The following is a 25,787-nucleotide window of genomic DNA, read 5'->3' as shown; positions in this document are numbered from 1 at the left end:
ATTTTTAATCTTCTTTTTAGTGTTTAGTGTCTTTAGCTACTCATAAAAAAAATTCTCCTTTGAGTGTTATGTGGAAGGACCTTTTTGACAGAAATGTATACATGTGTGTGCAAGTGTCCATGCGTGTACATGCATGTGTAGCTGTGTACACATCTGTGTATGTATGTGCACATATGTGTGTGTCCATGCATGTGTGTATCCATGAATGCCTGTCATGAATGTGTGTGTGTGAGAATACTTGGCACCATTCTACAAGATGTCAGCTCGTTTACACTTGTCTCCTTTATATTTTTCTTGACTGTGGTTTGTTGTTTTCTACTGTCTAGGTCAACTCACGTATGTTGCATTCTGTGTGGTTTCAGGAGCTTTCCCCTTTGTCCTGTTATTGTTGTATAATCCAACACACGAATCCGTACCTTTACAGGTCTAATCCTTTTGTGTTTTCAGATCTTAGTATCCCACTTCTGAAAAGGTCACCCTTTCTTTGGCCTGTCTTTTTAGTCTCTCTCTGTCTCCCCTCTTCTCCTCAGGCCATGTTTGCCAGCTACGTCCCTGAAATCATAGAGTTAATAGGAAACCGCAAGAAATACGGGGGCTCCTATAGCGCGGTTAGTGGAAGAAAGTAAGTATGCCAAGAGGTTTTTGTGGCCTCCGCGGCGTAGGGGCCTCTCTGCATGCCATTTCTGTTTGGCTCTTGTTTCTTTGTCTCATGCATGTAGGCAATGTTTGCCCGCTACGTGCCCGAAATTGCTGCTCTCATCCTGAATCGGAATAAATTCGGCGGGACTTTTAACAAACATGGAGGCAGAAAGTAAGTCAGCTGCACCTGAGGACATGTGCTTGAGTGACTTGGAAAGTCTCTGCAGCAGTGACATTGAATCAAGCCCTTCTCGATATCCCTCCTTCCTGCTTTTTTTTTTAATGAGGGAGGGTGTGCATTCTGCAGAAGACTGGTTTCAGAGCATGGGAGGTGATTGGACCATCTTGAGGTCTAGTGACCATTCACAAAGTCCAAGAGAGAACAGTAAATATATTCAAAGGTGTCCATGTGCGCCTGGAACCATATCTTTTGCTCTCATACCTTATCATATTCACCAAGCTCATTTCATGAGCTGGTGATATGATCAAATTCTGGTCTCTGCAACTGAGGTCTCATGACTTCCTGGTAGGTCTGGCATGCACACTAATGGGCTAGAACTCTTTTCCCACTGTCCTTTGTGTCAGGCACAGGCCAAGGCCTGGCCCATCCTCCCTACTGGAAATGCCAGTGGCTGCAAGGAGACCTTGTTGATAAAGGGTTTCATTACACAGTGGAAATGCCTCCTAGGCAGGAAGTATTGCAGTTAGGGTGTCAGAGTGCCACAGGCAATTAGCGATATGGTTTTTTTTTTTTTTGTTTTATTTCTCAAACGTGAAGGTTTTCCTCTTGGGAACTATTCAAGTTTCTGCTCAGGTAACTTTTTCAGCATCAGTATCATCAGTATCAATATCATGAGCACCAGTATCAGAGCGTGAGTCTGGCAGGGACCAGAAGTCTTATTCTGATGTTGATGCTGGAACCTTGATCTTCTGATCCTCTAGTAGGGCCATCTCAGCGGAGGAGCTAAGGTGGAAGGATGGGATGGTTGCAACTGTCTTCAAAGGTCACTAAGAAGTTGCCCTGAAAGCTCTTGGGGGCCAATCGGCTTTGTTCTTAATTCAGGGTATGATGTGCATAGAATAAAATGGTCAAGCACGCTGTCCACCCCTAGGAGGATGTGCACTGATATACATACCAGGGACCGACATCTGCATCTCTATTAAAATGCAGAAAAGGGGCCCTTTCATGCCAGTCCCCTGTCCCCTATCATGGAATTATTTTATTTTCTTGCTTATTCTAACTGACTGTCAAATTATTACCTTAGTTTGGTGTTTAAGAAAACTAGAGCCTGGCCGGTAGGGCCTTCTCCCATGGCTGCCCCTCTGTCATGACAGTTGGCCCTGCTGGATGAAGCCCAGGGAGGCTCGCTCTGATTATTGAGTCCAACACATCCTGAGCTCAGGTGTCCAGTCCTCTGTTTAGAAAATGAGGAGGTGGAGAAAGGGCTCATTTCCTTGAACTACCCACAGGACAGCAGTTTCCTTTCATAGACACAAAGGACAGTGGGAAAAGAGGCCAGTTGGCACCTTCTCAGTAAGGCGGCATGTCTTTCCATCTCCCCCTATAGGCCTTTCCCCTTCCTATTATCTTAACAACCCTGGATGAGGTTAGAACCAAGCTGTTCTGATGTCTGGGCCATCGGTTGGTTCCAAAAGGCCAAATAAGCCCAAAGATTTTCCTCCATCATTTATCTCAAGCCAAGAGGAAAACAGCTTCCTAATTCAGTGTGCCTTTAAGATATGGGCATCCCGAGAGTCCCAGGCCCTCATTATAGCTGTCTCAACCCATTGGTCTCAGCCGGCATCTCCTTATCCCTGTCCCCAATGAAGTCAATAAAATCAATTGCTTTGAAATCTAAGTTGAAAGTATTTCTTGACTCTAATTTCCAGGTGGGATTTTTTTTTTTACAGAGTAGTATTTGTGGCCCAATATGGGTGGGCTGTTGGCTGACAGATTTTGTTGATGGGTGGCCCAAAATGAGGGTCTAAGACAAGCACTTGCTGGTCTGCCCTGGTCTGATCTGGTCAGGTTTAAAGTCTGGCATGTCCACCCAAAGCCCCACCTGCTGAGGACTTCAAATTATGGGCCCTCCTCCAGTTTTGTTCTGGCTCTGAAATCTGTTATCACCACTTTTAGATTTTGAAATCTTCTCTCTCTCTCTCTGTCTCTCTCTCTCTCTCCTCTCGACTCTGCCTCTCTCCTTCTCTCTCCCTCTCTCCCTCTCTCTCCCTCCTTCTCTCTCCTTCTCTCCTTCTCTCCCTCCCTCCCTCTCTCTCTGCTCCACTCTCCTTTGTGAAAGTGCATTTTGCTTTTAATGTTCTCTTTTGGGTCTCCAAAGTCCCCAGACCCTGCGGGATGTAGTGTACGTCCTGTCATCAACACCAGGGCTGTGCTCATTACTTTATGCATTGTTTCCTGGTTCAAAAGCTAATTACCAAGTAGTTTAAAGAAGCCCTTGGTCACTTAGATCTTTCATCAGAAAATATAAGCTTGGGAAAGGAGCGGTAATAAAGAGCCATTAGCACCCTTTGTTTGATGTTGGTTCTCCAGTCAGTAGAACAAGATTGATGAAATGTTATGTTTGGCCAAAATTTGAGTTTTCATTTGGAATTCAGTGTTGAGAGAATGGGCTGTCAGAATCAATAAGTTTCCTTTCGCTTGGGATATGGGCATGTGGTAGTAATTAGCAATATAAGGTCTTTACTTGAGCAACGAAGCATGGATTCTGGCAGCAAACATAATGAGAAACTACAGTTGTTCTATTCTGAACGTCAAAAAGTTTCCAGATAAAATTAAATGCATTTGCAAAAGGGAAGGGGCTTAACTTTGTTGAGAGCTGGAGTTGAGACTCTTAAAATAGCAGGCAGTACTTTGAGTTTTGCTGCATGCAAATATTGCATGTACTGTCCTCATCCACACATGTATACACACTTCCCGCCAGGACTGAATTCAGCAAATACCTAGAAAACAACTTAAACATATACATAGTTGAGAGATTTTTTTGGTATGTGCATATTTTACTCAGCAGTAACTACTCATAACAATATATTAACTTGTCAGACAACCAAATGTAACATATGATACACCAACTGCAGAGACACAAAAATGTGAAGTCCAAAGATCATTCAGGATGGGAAACCAGTGTGACAGAGCAATGTAAGGCTTGAAAGACACACCAGCCACATGCGGGTATTGGAGAATATGGAGGACAGCCACATGCAGGTGTTGGAGCATATGGAGGCCCCCTTGGTGCTTCCTTGTAACTTTTAATCAATATGTTTGGCACAACATAACCATTTCCTGTGGCATTCCCAAATCTTCCTCCTTGTCCACACTTCAAGGCCTTCTTCACCCTTTTCATTATGTCCTCTATCCCAGCAGGAGGAGCGGGCACCCATACATATACCGGCTGCTGTGCCACACATCTGGACAACTAAGAATAGAGACCAAAGTGTTATCATTTTTTTTTCCAGAGCTGAGGACCGAACCCAGGGCCTTGAGCTTGCTAGGCAAGCACTCTACCACTGAGCTAAATCCCCGACCCCCGAGACCGACATGTTAACAAAGGGTTCAGTTAGGGACCAAGAAACTTATCAATGGATAATTTGGAAATATTGTGGGCAATTAGCCCCTTGTGCTGAGACCCTAAATCTTATTCAGCATAGTAGCTCTCCTAGAGCCTAGCCGGCCTCCCAAGGCCTTTGACTCTGCCTCCTTCCTTCATGTACAATGAAAACTGCTCAGAGGTGGTGGAGGCATGGGTGAGACGGAGACTCCCATGGCCTTGGGTTTCTTGGTTTGCTGTCTTTTCCTTCCACAGCCTCTTATGGTTTCCTCAGAGGTTTCTTCTCTGAGTGTAATTCATTCTACTCCTGGTTAGTTTATGAGAACTGACAAGATCATGGTCCAAGGTCAGATGGCCAAGGGCCATGGAAAATAATTGGCCATGGAGAGGAATCCATCAGCTGTAACCCCCTGGATAGAGACAGCACAGCTGGGGAGCCATCCAGGCCTTGTGTTTCCCATGCTGTAGCTTCAATGGCCCCAAACCGAGGTAGTTCTGGCCCAGGTGTTTGGGACCGAGAGAAGAGTGTGGGTGTAGAGGGCTCCACAGATTTTTGGTAGCCAGAAGCTGAGAGGACACATGGAGAGAAAGGAATAAAAAAAAAAAAAAAAAAAAAAAAAAGACAAGGAGTGGACAAAGGAGAACAGGAAACTGGATGTAATTAGCATGGAAGGAAAATCTCCATGGTGACTTCCCAATTCTAGAGTGGGGAGCAGTTTCTACAGCCAGACCCATATCTTGCTCCAGAGCAATTGCTCTTGCTCTTGAGCTTCAGTGTTGGTCTCTTACATACAAACACCATACTGTTTTATCTAGATCAGTTTCAGGATTTGTAGGTTGGTCCATTTTGAGCTCTCGATTTCCAAGAGATAGAAGTAAACTTATTTAAAGGACTCCATGTATACCTGGGACCATATTTTCTACCCTCATCTGGACCCAATGCTTCAAGAATTCAGAGAATAACTATATCTCTTTCACAATCTCCAGCTTGCCGGGGCATTCCTCTCTGTTAGCTAGTCATGGGGCTGTATGCATCTCCTTCTGGTTTCTTATGATTGGGGCCTAGTTTAGCTATTTATTCAATATAGGCTGTTCTTCTCATTCATGTTCGTGCTACCTCTCCCTCTCCCCCTCCCCCTCCCTCTCCCCATTCCTCTCCCCATCCCTCCTCCTTACTCAGACCCCATATGTTTCTTTATGCCTACTTACTACCTTGGCTCTACATGGGCTGTTCCTCCATCTTCTCCCTACTTTCAGGTTTTACCCACAGTGATTCCAGGCCATTTTTAAAGGCCATAATATGGTTATTTCCTTAAAAAGATTCTTTTTATTTGCCCCCTCTTGGGGGTCTATCCTTGCCAAAAGAGAGTCACCATGTGCTGTACCTTCATGTTTATTCATTCCACATGTGTTTATTGACTGCCTGCTCTGTGCCAGGCATCAGGGACAGATACATTCCAGCACACCTATTAAACCCTCCAGCCGTACAACAGCTCTTGCTCTCTGTTGAGCTATCTGGCCACCTAAGTGGTTGGGAAGTTCAGCTTGAGAGCTTATTTAAACCTGCCTTAGATCCCAGGGAGTCTCCCTGCAATGCTGTGGTTGCTCTCAGCCTGGCCTCCAGTGTGCAAGAGTGGGATGTGGGTTAATTCATGTGGTGCTATCTTGGCTTGATACCATGGGCTTGCTTTCCTTTCCTGTTTATGTGGATCTCGGGTGACGCTCACTCTCACTTCTCCCAGGCCTGCAAGGGCCGGACTGCTCACGGGAGGGATGTTTCCCATAAGATGTCATTTACGATTTCTCTGCCTCAGACATCGCTCAGGTTGAAATGGGACTGAAGTCTTGCATTTTACACAATCTTTGATCCCTTGTCAGGCAAAGCATTGAGCACTTCTCCTCTCGTAGCCCACGTGACTCCCCTGCAATATCTCAGGATTCCTAGATTTTAAAAACCATAAATTAGCAAATCATCAACATATCACCGGGGAGGTTCATCTGGTAGCGATTGTAGTCAGAAGGAAACATGGGCCCTAATAACTGATTTTCACAAAGATACAAAGAATTGTAGACAGACAGATACAGTAAATAGGAAGACAAATAGATAATTCAAGCTGACAGGCCATCTTGAACTGATTAGGCATTCTGCTTTGATTAGCATTAAACTTTTTGTGGAAAGAGGAAAAAAAGAAAAAAAAATATTGCCCTCATACTTTGGGAAAATGACCCCTGATGACTTCTGAAATTGGGTCCTGAGAGGCAGATCACAACGCATTTGGCATTAGATGCCCCACATGATGTAGTGTCCCAGGTAGTCCTTTCCAATGGCAGGGGCCTTGGTGGGTGTGGATACAGATACTTCCTCCTTGGCATCTGCTTTGGGTCCTTCTCAGGCATGTCTCCAGTCCTTTTCAAACTTGAACATCTGAAAAGAGACTTGGCTGCATAGTCAATCAAACTCCGGGTAATGCGGATGGGATGAAGGCTTCCCCTCTGCCCCCCTTCCCTGCTGTCTTTCTTCCCTTCCACACTCTTAGCAGAATGTTCCACCTATTGTTCTCTAAACAAGAATAGAAATGTAGGTGGGAGATGAACTGGGTACCTTGCGGGGTGGGGGCGCATTCAAGCATAGACTTTTGCTTTCAAATATCCTACTTCCATTTACAAAGGAATTCTGATTATGAATTTTCTAATTATAATCCCGAAAGACTCTTTCTGCTCAGCCTCATGTTTGATGGAGTGAGTCCTTGCTGGGTAGATTTAGAATCCCAGGAACAAATGCAAGCATCCGAGACTAAGTTGCACCCTATTTTCTGTCTTCCTGACATGCCATTCATTCTGATAGAAGTCTTTCCAAAGTTGCGACGAGCAGTTCCTTGCAGACTTGGGGTTCTTTCCACCACTGCTGTCACCATGCTCTGAAAATAAAACAGCAAACTTTCTCACTGGCCAAGTCCAGCGTCTCTTTGTATTAAAATATCATAGATATCAATGCAGCATGAAGGATGTGGAAATCTGATTCTGTTGCTGTCAGAGTTGAACCTCCATACAGTACTGGTATTACATGGCAGCGGCCTGCTCCCATCCCCACAACCGTGGAGACTTGCTCTGACTGTGGGTACCGGTTGTCAGTAAAGGTCATTGGCTCTCCCTCCTCTGTGCCATTCCAATAAGGAGATGTGGAGGCAGATCAGAGATGCATGATGCTTCTCACAGATGCCAAAGGGTCTTGCCAGCTTGCATCTAAAGCAGATTTAGGAAACCACCCATTCCAACACATTGGCTCAACAATTATTCAAACCCTCCCATGAGTCGGGAATTGTGCTGGACTCCGTGGTGAAGAGGAGTAAGAAGAGATTGTGATTGTTGCTCTCTTGGAGAATATGTGAGACCTTGTCTAATCAGAGCTATTCAAGGAGCCAGTGGCAGCTAAACGGGAGCTTGATTATGTAGTAACATCATCCCAGTGAGCTGTTCTTTTGGCTGGAATTTGGTACAATAAAATCAGGAAGGTGTGAAATAATCATGAAGGCAGGAAGCAAATTAGAGAGAGTGTTCCTAAGATCACACGATAACTCAGTGTGTTCCTAATGAGCTCACTGGGGCTGTTTAGGGTAGAGGTAACAGCAGAAAGCCAGTGTGCCTAAAAATCTTACAGAGCTAATAAGCAACCCAGGAAAGGGGGCTATGGTGACATTCAGGAGGGCTTGGGACATGGTAGTAACATTGGGAAGTCTACTTCTCCCTAAGCCAGACAGGTATCCTTCTGTGATAGATCATATCATGCCTCAGCAGGCTTTTGAGTCTATGGCTCCTTCCAAATCCCCTGGGAGTTGCAGATACTGGCATTCTATGAAGGCTAATACCAGTAGAGATGTTCTTCAACATCAGATGGTTGTTACATCCTGCTTACATCCTGATAAGCCCATTGTAATTGGAAAATAACCTGTATATAAAATGCACTCAGTGTGCTTTACCTACTGAGCATACGAGTTTAAACCTGCCTAACATAAAGGCTACATTAAAACATTAGTCTATAGTTAGGCAAGGCCATCTAAACACAAATCTAGTGTTGGATAAACCACATAACTTGTTTACTGTCAAATTGAAATTGAGCAGAATGGCTATACAGGTAGCCTTTGGCATCAGTCAAGTAGAAAGCTTCTATGTGGAGCCTGCCTATTTTGGAGAGCATCTGTATGTATTTTGAGTATGCTCAGAGAGAATGGCCAGCAACTTTTGCTGGCTTAGGCAGCACCCATTGGGTCTAGTGGGTGAGAAGGGGAGGATGCATCAGGCTGTCACAGTGAGACAGCCAGTCGCAGTGGCAGGGTAGGATGCATGACTTGCCAGGTGTGTTAGGGAGAAAGGTTGCACTCACCTTACAAATCAGTATCATTCCCAAAGAGAAAACTATAAACATTTTACATATTTGGAATTATTTTTTCCTATTCCACCTTCATTTCCAAGTGGTGAGGCTGGCCTGTTTGGGTCAGTGTTCTCTGAGTTTGTCCAGGTAAGGCCAGTGTTCTCTGTGTTTGTCCCAACAGTAGATAGAGACAGGGAAAGCTTCTTTGATCTAAAGAGAGAAATGCTATTCAGAAAAGGAAACTGCCTAGGATGAAAAAGTTCGCATCAAAGGTGTCCTGCTCTATTGAGAATGGCTAAGGATCACCGAGTCCCAAGTAATGAGATGAATGAGATGTAGAGGCCAGAGTGCATTAGGAGACCCAAGGAAGAATCCGTGTAATTTGTGGTTGCATCACCGTTGTACGATTAGTTATTAATAAGTCTGTCTAAGGCTTGAGATGATGGCCAGTTTGTAGAGGGCTTGCTGTTCGAACGTAAGGTCCTGAGTTCTGGATCCCTAGAAAGTATATTTTAAAATCCAGGCACAGGAGCACATACGCATAATCCCAGAGCTGGACAGTCAGAGACTTATGGACCCCTGGAATTCACTAGTTATCCAGCATAACCAAACCTGTGAGCTCCAGGCTGAGTGAGAGATCTCATTTCAGAAAATAATGTAGAGAGTAATTGAGGAAGATGCCTGATGCCAACCTCTGGCTTCCATGTGCACATGTGCCCACCTGTGCATGTCCAGATACAAATTCCCCTCTCTGAAAGGAAATAAAGGAGAAAAGAGATAGCAAGGTGGCAGTGATGTGATAATACCTGATCACTGGAATGGGTGGGTTAGGGAGCAGGACAGGGGGAGGGTATAGGGGGCTTTGGGGATAGCATTTAAAATGTAAATGAAGAAAATATCTAATAAAAATGTAAATAAAAAAGTATCAAATTAAAAAAAAAAAAACTAATGAGAAACTGAAGCAAAGGTCAACCAATCTACCCTTAGAGATCTATGGTTGTAAGCAACAGAGATGGATTTTTGCTGCCTAAGCAATTTTTTAAAACCCACTAAAGTAACTTATAAAATCCAGGAGAAATCTGAAGAGCAAGGTCCCAGAAAGGACAGAAAACAGCCAGAAATGAGGCTTTGCCATCCAGGAAGCAGAAATTCATGGTCATTCATTACAGAATTTGGCCACCAGCGTGGTTCAATTGTTACCATTATCTCAAGCAATGATTAGACTCTCTTGGATGTGGAAACTTGATTAGAGGAAACAAAACCATGTGTAATTAAAAGTGAGATGTGTTTGACAGAATGAATGGTGTATGCTTGATAGGTGGAACCCATACATGCTAAGGCTGTCTTTGTCAACCCTCGGATTGATAGTCCATGGAGGTTACAAGCTACAAGAGATGTGTAGTCATTCCTTACCTGTAGACTGACTCTGACCCTGTGTCCTGCCTGATTATGGAGATCTCATTATGGTTAGGAATGGTGGCTGAGTTCTCAGCTACAAATGACAAAGTGCATCAGTTTTGCAGGCCAAGTTCTGTTAAAGGGCTCCCAGGTCTCCTCTGATGGGTCGTTCAATGCTCTGTTCCATGACCTTGGAGCTCTGCTTCATGAAGGTGCCTTTGCTATTTGGATCTGTTTGCTCTACTGTCTGCCCCATTTAGTGAAGCAGTAAAGCAGCCTGCCTTTTCCAAAATATTCCTGTTGACAGCTGCGTAAGACGATTGCTCCATTCTCTTCCTCACCGGGAGGCACATCACATTTCCTTCCTTTCTCATTAGCAAAGCACTAGATGTGGCCAAGAGTAGACGATCTTAGCCTTAAACCTGCTTGGAAATCCCTTTGCCTTCTCATTCTTCCTTTCCTTTCCTTTCCTTTCCTTTCCTTTCCTTTTCCTTTTCCTTTTCCTTTTCCTTTTCNTTCCTTTTCCTTTTCCTTTTCCTTTTCCTTTTCCTTTTCCTTTTCCTTTTCCTTTTCCTTTTCCTTTTCCTTTTCCTTTTCCTTTTCCTTTTCCTTTTCTCTTTCCTTTTCCTTCCCTTCCCTTCCTTTCATCTTTCTTTTTATCCTTCATTTTTCTTACAGGAAATAGTTATAGTCAGGTTGTGACTGTGGGCATGATAAATACTCTGTGATTTTGTTTTCATTTTTTGCTCCTTTATGGACTTGGGAAAAGATTTCTGGAGGCTGAGTTGGACAGCCATTCTTACAGTTTACTGTTCAATGTTGACCGTGTTGCCTCTGGCTTAGTGTCCAAGCCAAGCATACTTTTGCAACAAATAAGTCTTGAAAACAAGTGACATGTGTCTGTATGTGCATGCTGAACTAGAGCTAGTTTCTAGGCTAGGATGGGAGGACACAAACAGCAGGCTCTAGTCAGTTCGCTTTGATTGTTGGTGTCAGTCTTTCCCCATAGGCAAGACAGACTCCTAGGAATAGATTTTTTTAATAAAGAAGAAAGAAGGAAGGTTGGAATGGATGAACTTTTTATTCTGTAGTGAGGTCACAAGCCAGAAGGAGAGAAACTGTTCTGAAGGCACAACTCAAATCAGGGCCAATTGCCTTAAGACAACACAGTCAGAAAGTCACAGCTGGGTGATGTGAGAAGTGAAGCCCAGGTTTCATGAGGAAGAAAAACTCAAATTTAACACAGCAGGGCAAACATGAGCTTGGTACTGACTACCATGAGGCTTGCCGGGACTCTAACCACCCAACTTCTGTGTGACAAAATGCTACCCATTCTTCTTGCCAAGCACTCCTTAAAATCCAATCGACTCACTCCAGGGGCTGCTAATGATAGGAGGTGCCGGGAAGAGGTGGGATGAGAGAGGCATGATTAGAAGGCTCAGCAGAAAGACAGAAGAGAGTCTAGCATATGTATTTGATATAAATATTATAGTTTCACAGAGACATCTAGATCAATACATGCCACATTTCATCTACCTCTTTGACAAAGTGAGTGCAATGTATTCAGAAAAAGCTGTATAGGATTTTCAATTTACTCCGTATGATTTATTGTGACAGGATGGCTATGGGTTTCTTAAGTCCTTTATACTTGTTCCAGTAAAAATGGATATAGTATCTTTAAAAATAAACAGCCCAGAGACATGCATTTTATACTATCTTTCTGGTGTGAGGCCTGGCTAAGGAGAGATCTAAGACCTCCCCGACCTTGGAAGACCTGATTGTGATCAGATTTGCCTCAGTCCTTGCTCTTTGGCTTTTGGGAGACAGAGGGGGTTGGGGGGAGTAAACAGGGAAATCAATCAGGAAGGGATTGCAGACGTCTAGACAAGATAAAATGATGACAAGAACTAGCGTATAGGCAGGGAGCAAGCACCCCGTAGGGATTCATGAGGGGTCTGGTGAGTGAGGTCCTGTCAGCCTCTTCACTGGTTCCAAGTCACAGAGGCCTGAGGCTCCACAGTCTCTTGTTACCTAGTCAAGGTCCTTTCCACCTCATTTGATGATGCTTCTTTTTAGAAGGCATCAAATAGAGGGCGCTGTTCTGCTCTTCCTAGGTATTCACCTTGCACCAAATGGCTGAACATGTTTCCTCATCAAAAAAATAGAGACATTAGACAAAGTGTGTGTCATAGACCCTCTGAAGTTAAGATATACTCAGATATCTGTGTGGGGATCTACCACCAAAACCTTTACATGGTGAAGTGTGGAATGTTTCAAAAGTGGTTGGATCTCAGAATTACTGCCTGGTGTGTGTGTGTGTGTGTGTAAAGTGTGTAGATTTTTGTTTTCATCAAACTAAACTCCCTGATGGCCTATCATCAGAGCCTTGAAAAGCCCCATCCTCCTCTTATACCTCCTGCCCTAAGGCCATCCTGAAACAGCTTGCCACTCAACCCTGGAATGTTGGGCTTCCTGGCCCACCAGAACAACACAAGTAGAGTGACCAAGGAGAACATAGATGACCACAGTCTAGAGATGGAGGTGGCCAGTGGTCAGAGGAGCACTCATAAATATTTGGTGATGAATGATGACCTATGGCATAAGTAAGTGGCAGTTCCCAGTTACCCCTTAGAGAGTCCAGTGTAGCTATACATTGGTCTGTTAAGATGTAATCACACTCAACTATGAGATGCCTTAGTTGTGGCACAGTCTATCTATGCTACCTATCCCTAATTAACCCACTTTCTAGAGCCCTCACTCAGTGCTGGTACTGGATAAATAACTTCCTTCCACCGAGTCATTTACTACCATTGTGTTAATATTTAACACACTTCCTTGTTCATCTGAGATGGATCTTTCATCTAAGCCATTTATATTAGCTTAAATTTATGTTACCTTTGCCTCAGAAATATCTGTTCATCCATCAAGCTTTGTCCCACCTACAAGTGTCAATCAGATTAAAGTAGAAATGGCTACCGATTTAGATCTATTGTCTGTCTTCACAGTTCAAGGGATCAAGGCCACATAGAGTCCAGGCATGAAGATTAACATTGGGCTCAAAGAGCCAGAGCCACACATGAAAATGGTTTGGTTCCTTTCAGTGTGACCCATTTAAATAACTTCTGCCGTAAATAGTGATCTCTTTGTTGTCCTTCAGATTCCTGGTCTGGTGGGAGTCCTCAGCTCCATAGGAAAGCAAAGTCTGGTCCAGATGCTGACATTCCTTTTGTAGTCCCTTATTTTCTCATAGTGCATGAGTAAAGTTAAAGTTTGGTTTAGAGTCTGTGCACAGTGGCTTTGGTAATTTCTATGTCTCTTATTTTTGGTTGTTGTTTGTTTTCTTGAACCTTCTGGGCCATTTGAGCAGTGTAGCTTACACTAGAGATACTGAGAAGCTGTGATGTCTTACAGGGGAATTTTGTCTTTGTCCATCCCATTCCTACAACAAACCTCTCTAAACCTCTAAGAACTCCTGCAGTGCCTCCTCCTCTATGCTTTGGCTAATCCTGCCCAACCTGAGGGAACCAACCTTCTACTGTCAGCTCCCTCCCCTTGAGCACTGAAGTCTCAACACTTGGACTATATCTCAAGTCAGTTAGTTTTACTTCCTGTGAACATAAGGGATGCATCTTACAGAAACAATTTCAGAGGGGTGATCTAAAGATATGCTGATGGTAAGAACTTGCAGTTGTTTGAGGATTAGATGGAATTATACAAGCCACATGCTGTGTACTGATACAAAGATATCACACAGTCCCTACCCTTTTAGAAGGCTGATGGTAGCTCCTTTGCTGGCCCACCCATCTATTACCTTTCCAAGAAGATCTTGGAGATAACCTCAGGAATGAAGTGTTCTTCACAGTGCCTGTAAAGCTCTGAGTTGTTGCTCCTAAGATGAAAAATTGGTGAGATCTGTCAAGGACTATGTAATTAATTAGTGTCTGACATCAGAGTATGAATCTCACCAGGCAGGTCTGTAGGTATTGTGGAAGCCAGCAGAGATCATTTGGACAAGAATCTCTGACCTTCCTCAAATCATGCCCTGTAAATATCCACTGCTTCCAAGGAGCCCATGCTCTGCTCTCAATCATAAACTATTTTCAGTCATATTGAATAGGTGGGATAATATGTATCACGTTTCTTCTTTCTGAAACAATATTCCTCCCCAAACTACTGCCTGCGGGATGATCTCCACTTGCCAAGCTTTCCCACACTCCCATAGGGAGTCTGGCACTTCCTCAGGCGTGGGCCGCCAGGTCTGATCTTCCAGTGCTGATACAGGGCTAGAGAGGCAGCATCTCCCCATCCATCAATTCTGACGACATTCAAACATTTTCAATATGTGGGCTCCCTGATAACTTCCATTGTATGGAAAACAAAATGGAGGGAAATGATTATTGGCACAAAGGGGGAAGGCCGTAAATCTTCAAATCAGATACAGGACAGATTGGAACAATATGGCTTCTTCAAGGTTGCCATGATAATGTACCTAATAACTCTCTCTGGGCAAAAAGGCAATCTGCTTTCAATCAATCCGCTACCCCCAGCATCTCCCCTTCCTTCTGAGCAAAAATACCAATTATGTTGAAGGAAGATTTTTTTCTTCCTTTTTTGATAAGGACTGCTCTCCACCCCAGAAATCATGCTGTAGCTAAAAGATATATATTTTCAATTGTCTAGTATGGTATCAGACAGCTAACACCAAATTGAAAAAAAAAAAAGTCAATCTTTTTACCCCCTTCCTCTCTCCTGCCAGCATTTGTCTACTCACTTCTTAAGAGAAGTGAAAGCTAATTAAAGGCTTAAGGGATAATATTGATTGCATTGGAATATATTTTATATGTACCCGGCACACTTTCAAATAATAGAACCATGACTTTTTCTAAAGCTAAATAAATCAGCTGGCCGAGCCTTTGATTCAAGGGTGATGTGTTGGGGCAGGGCTCATCTCCTCCCCTTCCACTTCACACATATCTCTCTCAGGATGAATGATTTCAGAACAGCAATGGGGGAGGGGGAAGATGCATACTCCATTCCTTATGTACAGGACAGGAAGGGTGAATGTTCAGCTGTCTCAAGCCACCATTCATTTGAGTCTGGCCTTGAATAATAAGCAGGCATATTCTAGCATAGAACGCTGAAGTTTGCAATATCCGATACAGAGGCTAGCTAGGTTGGATGAACTTCTCAGCTTCTCCTGTATGGACTGGAATAAGTAGCTTGTGTGGGACATCCTCTCTTTGCCATCAAAACAGGGAACTAGAGTTCTTTCTTACCTAGCTTGCTATCTCAGCTAAGACACAGACAGTCCCAGCTGCAGAGATACCTGTAAAGTGGATTCTTGTTGGAGCATTCTCCTTCCTAGTGTCTTTGTGCAGGACATTAGAATGCAGCGGGTAACCCTATTATCACTTGTGTGGAGTTGAAGTCAGGGGGAATATCCTCCTTCTTGGTCATTCTCTGGACATGCTTGTCACTTTAGAATCATAAATCTCATTCAGAACCTACCTGCATAGCTACTGCACTTTGCCCATACATGCACTCATGCTACAAGAAACATTTTAAGATATGATAAAAATGGGGAAAATCCAAATAGTTTGTTTATTTTGTGAATTCAGTTACATAGTATATTTCACAGCCTTATAGTCAGAAGGGTTCATGATAGGTAGGTTCGGACATTAAGTTTGGATGAGTGGCTAAGTGACCCCCCAACCTAGCATGTGCTGTTGAGAGGGTGATGTGATCATCTTAGGATGTCTCTTCTGAAGGACTCCATTGCCACCCTTCCTTCACCTTCATGACCGTGGCTTGCCTGATTGCTAAATACACCACCGTAACAATAACAGTTCATAATGGCAATATTATTAACTGTACCGCACATATTATTGATTTACTCTTTGTTCTGCACCATTATCCTTTCCCCAATGAGTATACTGCATTATTCTCACATCCTTAGTCAAGCACCAAATTACCACAAAAGGGCAGGCTCTTGTAATGACGTCTAATGGGACATCACATAAACCATCATCACTGCCTCCTATAATAAGCTGCCTCCAGCCAATGAGCGTTCTGCCATGTTGCAATGCGATCAGAGAGATTATAAAGGGCAAAGGACCTGGGCACTCTGAATTTTTCCTGGGAAATTGCCTCACTGCATGTTCACCACCTGACGTAGTCTTAAAACACACTAGAGATCAATCCTCTGTAACTGTCAGCCTGCAAGGTAGAGAGAGGTACCAGTTCAGCTACTTAGCACAGTGTCTTTGATAGAAGCCAATGCTCATGGCTTCATGACTAAGCCTTTTGGTCTTAGGGCCAATTTTCAGATCCTGATCTTGTGATTGAATACCATGAAGCATATGTAGTGAACCAAGGATACACTGATGTTCAGGTCACATTGGTTCAGGAAGAAATGCTAGAGAAGCTGCAGGTCTTACATGCTCTGGAAAAGGTGCTCACTTTCTTGGGATGAACGAATATTTCTAGAAACAGAGTTCAAACCATGCTAGAACAAAGCCAAAATTTTCACATCCATTACATCCCTGGCTCCTGCCTATTGGAAGGGTCTTCAGGTGAATTAGTTTAGCTCTTGAGAGCCTCAATACCCAGAGGCAGCAGCCCTCTGGGGACACAGTCCCAGCAACCAGCTTGATTGTCCATTCCATGGGCATCCCATCTCCATTTAGCCCTGAGTAATGCTCACTTACTGTAAAGTGTTACATGCCTCCATTGTTGGAGAAGTTATAGTGGAAAAATGCAAAATCTCCTTTTTACTGCTTATGGCCAGCCGAGCCTATAACGTGTCAAGCCGTACATTAGCCACCCTGATAAAAGTCCTCTTTCTTACACACAAAATCATCGTTTCAGCAAGATTTGTTATCTCATTACCTGATAAGCTGTATGTCATAAACCAAGACTGCTGCGGTAAATCTCCCAGGAGGACGCTTTGTGGGCAGAAAGGGGGAGATAGGAATCTGCAAGGGACTTGATAATGTAGCATTTAAGCACAAGCGTAATGTCACTTATTGTTAAATGCATAAAGCCACTTGGCCAAGTGGCTGGGCTTTTAATAGGATTCTGTGCAGCATCAGGTGAGCAGCCATATGCCTTTTTTTTTTTTTTCTGTCCAGGAGCCTCTGAGCAACTGTTAGTGATATCGCTTTGCCTCATGACCCTCTGGGGATGGGTGCTGGGTTTACTGGGGTTGAGTGGGGAGATGTATTGGTTCTTCTGCCGATCAGAGATCAGGGTCCGGGGTCATGTTGCTGAGTCTGGTTGGCTCTAATTGCTTTCTCCTGTACAGGCACATTGTAGTCTGTGGACACATTACTCTGGAGAGTGTCTCTAACTTCCTGAAGGACTTTCTGCACAAGGACCGGGATGATGTCAATGTGGAGATTGTCTTTCTTCACAAGTAAGAGCCCCCTGCTGCCACCAGACCCCGCCACCTAAGCTCATGCTTCTCTCTGAGTGCCTAGAGGCGGTTGGAAATTAGGACAGGGTTGAATAAGCCACGACCGATGCTGGCTCCTTAGGTAAGAGGTAGTTTTTCCGAAAGCATGGGGAGGTCACTTTAGAACCCTTGGATCATGAAGCAGAACCCTTGTTCAGAGTTGAAAGCAAACTCCAGTGAAGCAGTCTAGGAGTGTATCTGAGTTTCTTTCTGAAAGATTTAACAGTGGAATTCCCTAGTCATCCAAGTTACCACCCTTGCACCTTCCTCAGTGGTGTGGACCTATGCAGTCAGCTGTGTCTGTCAAGCTGGGGTAGGATGATTAACACTGTCATGTGGATACTTTACCACTGCAGGAGAGGGGCAAGCAGGACAAGAGAAGAAGCAGGCTGACATAGTTACTTCCCACACTGCTGTGGCAAACCACCTGACAAAATAACTCAAAGAAAGAAAGAAAGGTCTGTTTCTGCTTGCAGTCTAAGGATCCATAGTGACACGGCAGGAGAACACGGTGGTGAGAGTGTGAGGCAGCCAGTCGGTCACACTGCATCTGAGTTCTGGAAGCAGAGAGAGATGGATGTCAGTGCCTAGTTGGCTTTCTCCTTTTGTATCTAGTCTGGGACCCCAGCCTATAGGGCGGTGCTGCTATGTTCATGGAAGATCTTCCTACCCCCTCAGCTAACCCAACCTAGATAATCCATCATTTAAATGCTCAGAGGTTTGTCTCCAAGGTGATTCAGGACCCTATCTGGTATCACACAATGTACTAGGCATATTGGTACTGTTGTTCCAGAGTTTCCATTTGGCTCTGTGCAGATGGATTCCCATGTACTCCATAGATTATAGTGCCCATTGCTTCTTTAGTCTTAATCCTCATCTAACCATGGACTAGCTGGGCAAGTTATTTCACTTCCCTGTGCCTCAGCTCCCACAACTACGAACAGAGGAGACAATTCTACCTCCTTGGACTATGGTAGTAACAATGAAATGAACCACTCCATGTGAAGTGTGCAGAGCCCAGTTAGGTATGCAGGAAATGCTCATTAAATGCCAGCTAATATTGTGAAAGAAAATCTGACTAGGCTATACAGTTGACTTAAGGATAGATTCCTTCCATGTAAATACATTTACCATGGGCAGACTCTTGTTAGGGCCTTAGCTTACTCAATTCTGGAGGCTGAGGTGTTCCACAATGTGCCATCTCCAAATTGAACTCCCCACTCAATGAGTCAATCTAAACTTGAAGGCCTGAAGCAAAGGGAGGCAGTGATGGGAAATCCTTGTCCACAGAGGAAATGGAAGGGATAAGATGTCATGATTTAGGTATATAATGACCAATGAACACTGATGCTACAACTCTGGATTTCCCAGTGATAACAAAGAGGAGAACAGATAGGCCCTAATCGTTGCAAGACTAGAGACCTTTTCAGTGGACTGAGTGGGTCTGTTCTCTTAAATGAGTCTTTCATTTAGGGCGGGGAAGGAGGCTTCTCTGAAGGTTAGGGTCTTTGTTTACATCTCTGTGTGGAAATGAACACCGAGGGAGTCATGGAGCCTGAGATTCTCACTCTGCTGCTTTAACAGCTGTCTCTCTTCTGTCTCTGCAGCATCTCCCCTAACCTTGAGCTTGAGGCTCTGTTCAAACGGCATTTCACTCAGGTGGAGTTTTATCAGGGCTCTGTCCTCAATCCACACGACCTTGCCAGAGTCAAGGTAAGGAGAAACAAGTGTTTCCACTTCTCTAGGGGTGAGGCCATGGTTCCCAGGTAGGCAGACTTCGAGCCAGCTCCTAACCATTAATGAGATGACTCAGATGTTACTAACTCCAGTGCACTCATTCAGATGTTGCTAACTCCAGTCCACTCGTTCATTGGCCCCAGGATGTCGCTCTGCTGGGGGCTCACTCAAGATCATCGATAACTATCACACACTCAGGTTAGTCTTAACATAAAACCTCACTCTGCTGTTTTCTCCAAAATCAGCCTTTCCCAATGTAGGACCATCCCAATAAGGGCCATCTCATCCCAGTAGTTCAGCAGGTAAAGGCATTTGCTGCAAAGCATGGTGGCCTGAGTTAGATCTCCAGGATCTACTTGGTAGGAGGAAAGAACCAACTCATACAAACTGTCCTCTTGCTTTAATGCACACACACACACACACACACACACACACACAGAGAGAGAGAGAGAGAGAGAGAGACAGAGAGACAGAGAGACAGAGAGACAGAGAGACAGACAGAGGCATAGACAGATGCATAGACACACACATACACACATACAGACACACATATATACACAGAGGTATAGACACACACACACAAGTAAATGAGGGAGGAATAAGCATTTCCAAGAAACTATAGAAAAAAAGAAAAAAGCTACAGTTACTTAAGACAAATACAAACAGCAAAAAGAATAACAAAACAATAGCAAAACCACACATTTTTCAACAATATCTTGAAATAGGAATGCCCTCAACTCAACAGTTGAGGGACAGAAATTAGGTGAATATCTTAAGAAACAAATCACCTTTCTGTCGTCTGCACAAATCTCATGTAACTTTCAAAGATGGCCACCACTTTAAGGTGAAAAAATAGAAAAACCATCCTAAGCCAATGGGAGCAGGAAGCCAGCAGATGCCAATACCATAATACCCCCAAATAGGCTTCATAGTAACATCCATCAGGAGAGACAAAGAAGGACACTTCATGCTAACCAAAGCAACAACTAGCAAAGAAAATAGTATAATACTAAACATATATGCACCAAACTCTGGTACGCCACATTTCATAAAGCATACAATTGGGCTGAAATATACAGAATAACTCCAACGCTATAAGAATGAGTGATTTTAATACTCCATTTTCTCTAATAAAACATAAATGTAGAAAAATTTAAAGTTGCGATGGCTTAAAAAGGCATGCACAACAGAGCATGATGAATGATTAGCTTTCACCAGATTGAGCTCAGTATGACTCCCAAATGTATTATTATGTCTAAAAGAAAATTACAGAAAGCTGTGAAACATTTGAGTATCCGTTTTCCAAAACCAGACTGCTATCAATTGGTGATAAGCTCATCATCTTCTTCCTGGACCCCTCAAAGCAACCCTCTTAAAGTACGTGCAAGGCTGTAGAAAGAAAGGGACACAGCAAACCAATATCTGCTATTTTATCCATCTAGTCCAGTTGTCATAAGTATGCACAACACTTGAAGTTCATTAATATTATGTGAACCCAAGGAAGGCTAAATGCTGACTGTGGCCACCAAAGAGTTCTGTAATTGCTATAGCAGCAAACATAGACAATCTGAAAGGACTTGTGTAAAATTCTTTACATTATTAAACAGCGGGTGGCATACCATTGAGGGAACCAGGGCCCTCCTAACAAATGCCGGAACAGCCTAGGAAGTGTAACGCTATGAGCAGAAGAAAGTGCAGAGCCAGGTTAGCCTGAGAATTCTCATGCTTATGAAGGCTAGTTCATCTTAATATTATCCAGACATGACCCAAGTCATAAGTACAAAGAAAATGGCTTTTGTTCACAGGCCTAATTTAAATGCAAGCAATTATTAGCACAGCAAACGCATGGTCTGTCTACAGAACAAACCCCCTTTTGGCTCACATTAAGATAAGTCACTAGGTTGCCTTTTGGATCCATCTGCAACTTATCATTTCATTTATGTAAATTATTTGCCTTTTGAATACCTGAGTAGCAACGAACAGAAAACAGCATAGAGCTGTTGTCTATTGAAGGCTCTGATTTCTCACTGGGACACATGGAATGAACATGTGCATAAGGTTTGATGAAAGAATTTTTAAAAAAAAATTTCTTATTTTAATTTTACGTGCATGAGTGCTTTGCCTGTATTATGCATGTGTACTGCCTGTTGCCTGAAGTCTACAGGTCAGAAGAGCGAGTCTGATGCCCTGGAACTGGAGTTATAGGTGCTGTGTGAGCTGCCATGTGGGTGCTGGGAACTGAACTTACCTCCTCTCCAAGAGCCGCAAATGTCCCTAATCACTGAAGATTCGGCCTCTTGATGATACAGTCCGTGTTGCTGAATGTGCAACTGTTTTGTCCACATGACTATCTCAGGGAAGAGGTTTAACCCACCAACCTCCACTTCCTGGCTGGAAAAATGAGGATGAGGGCACAAGACAGTTGAAAGAAGAAGTAGGGATTAGATTGAACGGCCTGATTAAGTAAATTTGAAGGAATTTGGCAAAGATGTCTGTAAGCAGCTAGGCCAAATGAAGAACACAATTACTCAGATTCAAGTCCAAATATTTATCCTTTAACAAGAACCGGACCTACACTTTTGACAAAACTATAATTTATATATATATATTTTTTTTTCCTTTTCCTCGAAAAAATACCAGGTTCTCTAAAATACTGGTAGCAAAGAGAGACTGCAGTTGAGTGCAACTATATGTTTGTGTTTATTATGATTTTTTTTTCTTTTGGTCTCTCAGATAGAGTCAGCAGATGCATGCCTGATCCTTGCCAATAAATACTGCGCTGACCCGGATGCAGAAGATGCCTCCAACATCATGAGGTAACTCAGGGGCAGGGAAGGTCTTGGACTGGTCTCCCAATAGCCTGCATGCAACCTTTTCTTTGGGTCTACAGAGGACTGTCTCTGTGGACTGCCTTTCCTTCATGGATCACAGAACAATGGCTCCTGTACAGAGCTGATAGAGCTGAAGAGAGCATTGATGTACAGGGTACCAAAGAGAGTGTAGACATACAGGGTACCACCAATAGGAAGTTCAGACTGAGCAGGTGCCATGCTGATGCTGATAGTGCCTCTTGGGTTTCAGATTCCTAGAGAAAGAACTAAAAAAGGAAAGATAGCTGCAGGTCTGAATTAAAATGATATGTTCCCAGGGCTGGGAGCACAGCTCAGTTGGTAAAGGACTTGCTATATAAGTGGAGGGGGTTGATTTTGAACCCCAGAACCAATTTTTTAAAAGATGAAGTTCTTTAGCATCCTTGAGTCTAAGGAAGCAGAGACAAGCAGATTCTTGGGACTTCCTGGCCAACTTGCCTAACCTAATTAGGTGAGTCGCAGGTCACTGAGAGACCAAGGGGTCCACATTTAATGAACAACACTCAGTGCCAACTTCTGCCTCCATGTGGACTTACACCCTCACATGCAGATACATACCCATAAACCTTAAATTCTTTATAGATTTTTTTAAAAAAATATGTTACCTGAAAGGAATTAGACCTAAGATATCTTTACTTGGGATGGTCTTACCTCAAGCAGGTGTTTTGCATCCTGTGGAGATCTTTGCACTTGACACAGCTAGCAGAGGGGATTGCTGGAACCCTGTGTATAGAGACCAGGAATACTGCCAAGTGTCCCATAATGCATGGCACAGTCCTTATCTAGAAGACTGTCTCACCCAAAATGCTGATAGCTGAGGAATCCTCATTAGTGCTTCCCTCGTGTGTTTGCATCAAGTTGATCATTACTGCCCTGAAAACTATTGGTTCATTAGCTTGTCTCAGATTCCCCAGATGAGTATTATGCAGTGGTTTTAACATTCATATGAAGTTCTGAGATGCTGAATTATATAGATTATTTCTTAATCCTATTTGGATTGAAGTCTCCCCCCTCCTCATCTTCCTCTTCTTCCTCCTCCTCCTGCTCCTTTCTTTTAATAGACCATGGTCTGGGGAGAAAACAGCCTAGACCACCACTAGTTTGTACCTTTTCTGCAAATGGACTGGGCCTCTCAGAGCTTAATTTTAACTCCAACTCTAATGCCTTAAGTTACTCTCATTTCAGATAAAATGTTTTCTTTAGCTATTATTCTTCCCACAGATTTGCCATCATATCCTGTATCTATACAATCACACACACACACACAAGAAATCCAAACATTTTTCTCTCATTAGCTAAAATCCTTTTAGAATTTGCCTTTTCTGTGGTATAAATTACGGAAGAGTCATTTGAGGTAGGGGAAGATGATAAAGAGAATCTCTGGAGAGAGCATGGGCCACCGGAAAGAGTTCATTCATTTCCACCATACCCCCAGCAACTCTCCCTTAAGAGTGAACAGCTACCCTTTGGACCAGGCATGCTCCAAAGGCTACTTGCAGTTTGCTTCTCTGGGACCCATGGATTTACCTCAAGGTGAGAGTTGGGAAGTTGTCCTTGGGGCTTTACAATGCTCCTGAGTACTTCCTCTTGGCTTTAATGAGTTTTCACCAGTTACATGCACTGTCCCATAAATGAGGCAGAGGAATTCCTCTCCGCTCAAGTCTTCCCATCAGTGTCTTAGGTCTGGAAGGAGCCATCTGGCATCATCTCTCTTCCCATTCCCATTCCTTCTGCAGTAGGCTTGGTCCCATGTTTTAAGAAAATCCATGTATAATGACTTGGTTTGCATGGGGACTTCACACAGGAGTACATCTCCTTCCTGGTCCTCATTAGAAAGTGATCCCATCCACTTCAGCTTAGAATGTCTCCCTTGTCATTTTCCAAATGGACCATGCAGCATTTCTACCCTTTGACACATCTCCCCCCACCCCCCATTATTCAAAGTGATAAAAATGTAGTCCTTCAAGAGACAAGGCTCTATCTCTTTCCATATTGCTAACAAACCAGGAGGATGAAGCTCATGGTGTTGACCTCACAGTGAAGTTCCTGGCATATATACTTTATTTCTTCCGTTATGGTGAGAAATAGAAGTGAATAGTTACTTTGAAATGGGCATTGCTCATAATTGGAATATTTTACTCAAACCCTGAGCATGAAGGGGTGATGTGAGCACACATGGGTACCAGGGGGAATGGTGGGATGTCAGGGTATAGAACTCACTGGGTCAGGATCATGACTAAGCTGTCCACTACAGAGAATCAGGAGGAAGACCCAAAAGGGAGTGGGAAGCTCAGGGTTAAACGTGGGCTCAGCTTTTCTTTTATTTGTATATTCCTCCTTGGCTTAATGAGACCAATCTGCTGCTTTTGAAATTAAAATGTCAAAGAGGCATTTGAAATGAGCTAATGCAGAAAGCTGCCTGGTGCTGTGGACTGCTCCAAGAGGCTGATAGGCTCAAAAGCCTTGAGTTATACACAGAGGCCAACATGACACTCTCTCAAAAATAAGAGAGGAAGTCCTTCCAGTGCACAGCGCAGCGTGGATGTGTGCAGGGAGGGGCTTTCTTGGGGACAGTCTCCCGACTGCACTGGCTGCAGTTTCCTTAGATGAGGCTGCTATCTGCTTGCCTTGTTTTTTCTCCCACTCCAGTTTTGCAGAAAGGGTGGCAAAGTGAAGAGCTGAGCTCAGTGGGAAGTTTGCGGGGGCGGTGGAGGTAATTGTGCTTGCATTCCTGATGAGGCTTAGGAGGTGGGCCTTTCACTGGAATTTCATTCTTTAGCCTTCCTTGTCACAGAAGGAAATGTACAATGTCACCTCTGACAGGGTCAGTAATGACAAAAAACATAACTTACATGTGGAGAGAGGGCTTTTAATGATTTCAAAGCATTTTAACATCTGGCTTCACATTTGTCCCTCATACCAAGCCTGTGAAGTAAACAATGCAGGTACCGTTGCCCCCCCATGTCCAGATGAGAAGACAGGAACAGAGAGCCCAGGTATTTCCGGAGGGTCGCCCAGTTCATTAGCACAATAGCTGTGCTGGAAACCAGGTGTTTCCATTTCTGGGCTCCTTACATCTTCCCTGTGCTAGTGTGATTGACAGGAGAAGTGATGCCAGGGAAGGTTGGCTGGTGGGGTCATCCAGGCTCAGTAAAGGACTGAGGGCAACAAGAGGGGATTTCCCACCAGTTCACCATCTCGATAGGGTGCTAATGGTTAACTTGAACCAGTGGTCAAGTCAGCATTATGCTGTGGAAGGCAGAGTCCTTGATCGTATTCCAAGAGATCTGCTTAAAAAGTCATATTATGAGAATGTCCAAAGGGTTTGTGATAATCAGAGCCATTTGTCAGGTGGCCTGTTTGAGTTGTCAACATTGTCTCAAGTTGTTAACCAGAAGCTGGGTGCTGGGAGACTGTAGACCCCCAGAGACTTAAGGTCTAGGCTTGCATTACCTGTCTCTAAGCATCAACAGCACCCATCTCCAGTCCATTCAGGCTCCTACTCCATCTCCCAGGCAACACAGGCGTCCCTTGTGTCTGTGTGTTTGTTTTTAAGGCAGAGTTTCATGGAGCCCAGGCTAGCTTTGAACTTGCTCTCTCTCGTCAAGTCTGGCCTTAGAGTCCTGATCACCTATTTCCATCATCACGTGGTGTGGTTACAGGGTCCATGACTACTTTTGCCTAACTCTGGTATTTGAAGTCTCTGGAATATATGCCAGTGACTGCCTTGCCATTTCTTTTTTATGCTACTAATA

General features: G+C 43.7%; 1 protein-coding gene across 27 annotated transcripts in view; it reads left to right on the top strand.

Moving 5' to 3' along the window:
* Kcnma1 (potassium calcium-activated channel subfamily M alpha 1) overlaps positions 1-25,787 on the top strand; it is a 702,678-nt gene that overhangs the window by 473,715 nt on the left and 203,176 nt on the right. For all 27 annotated transcript variants that reach the window (XM_021182657.2, XM_021182666.2, XM_021182664.2 and 24 more), the window contains exons 9-12: positions 531-622; positions 17,276-17,386; positions 19,033-19,138; positions 21,896-21,978. In XM_021182657.2, the coding sequence (XP_021038316.1) occupies positions 531-622; positions 17,276-17,386; positions 19,033-19,138; positions 21,896-21,978 (392 nt within the window). The remainder of the gene's footprint in view (positions 1-530; positions 623-17,275; positions 17,387-19,032; positions 19,139-21,895; positions 21,979-25,787) is intronic.

The sequence above is a fragment of the Mus caroli genome, chromosome 14, assembly GCF_900094665.2.
Source record: "Mus caroli chromosome 14, CAROLI_EIJ_v1.1, whole genome shotgun sequence".
Taxonomy (NCBI): Eukaryota; Metazoa; Chordata; class Mammalia; order Rodentia; family Muridae; genus Mus; species Mus caroli.
This window is presented reverse-complemented; position numbering and strand designations above follow the sequence as displayed.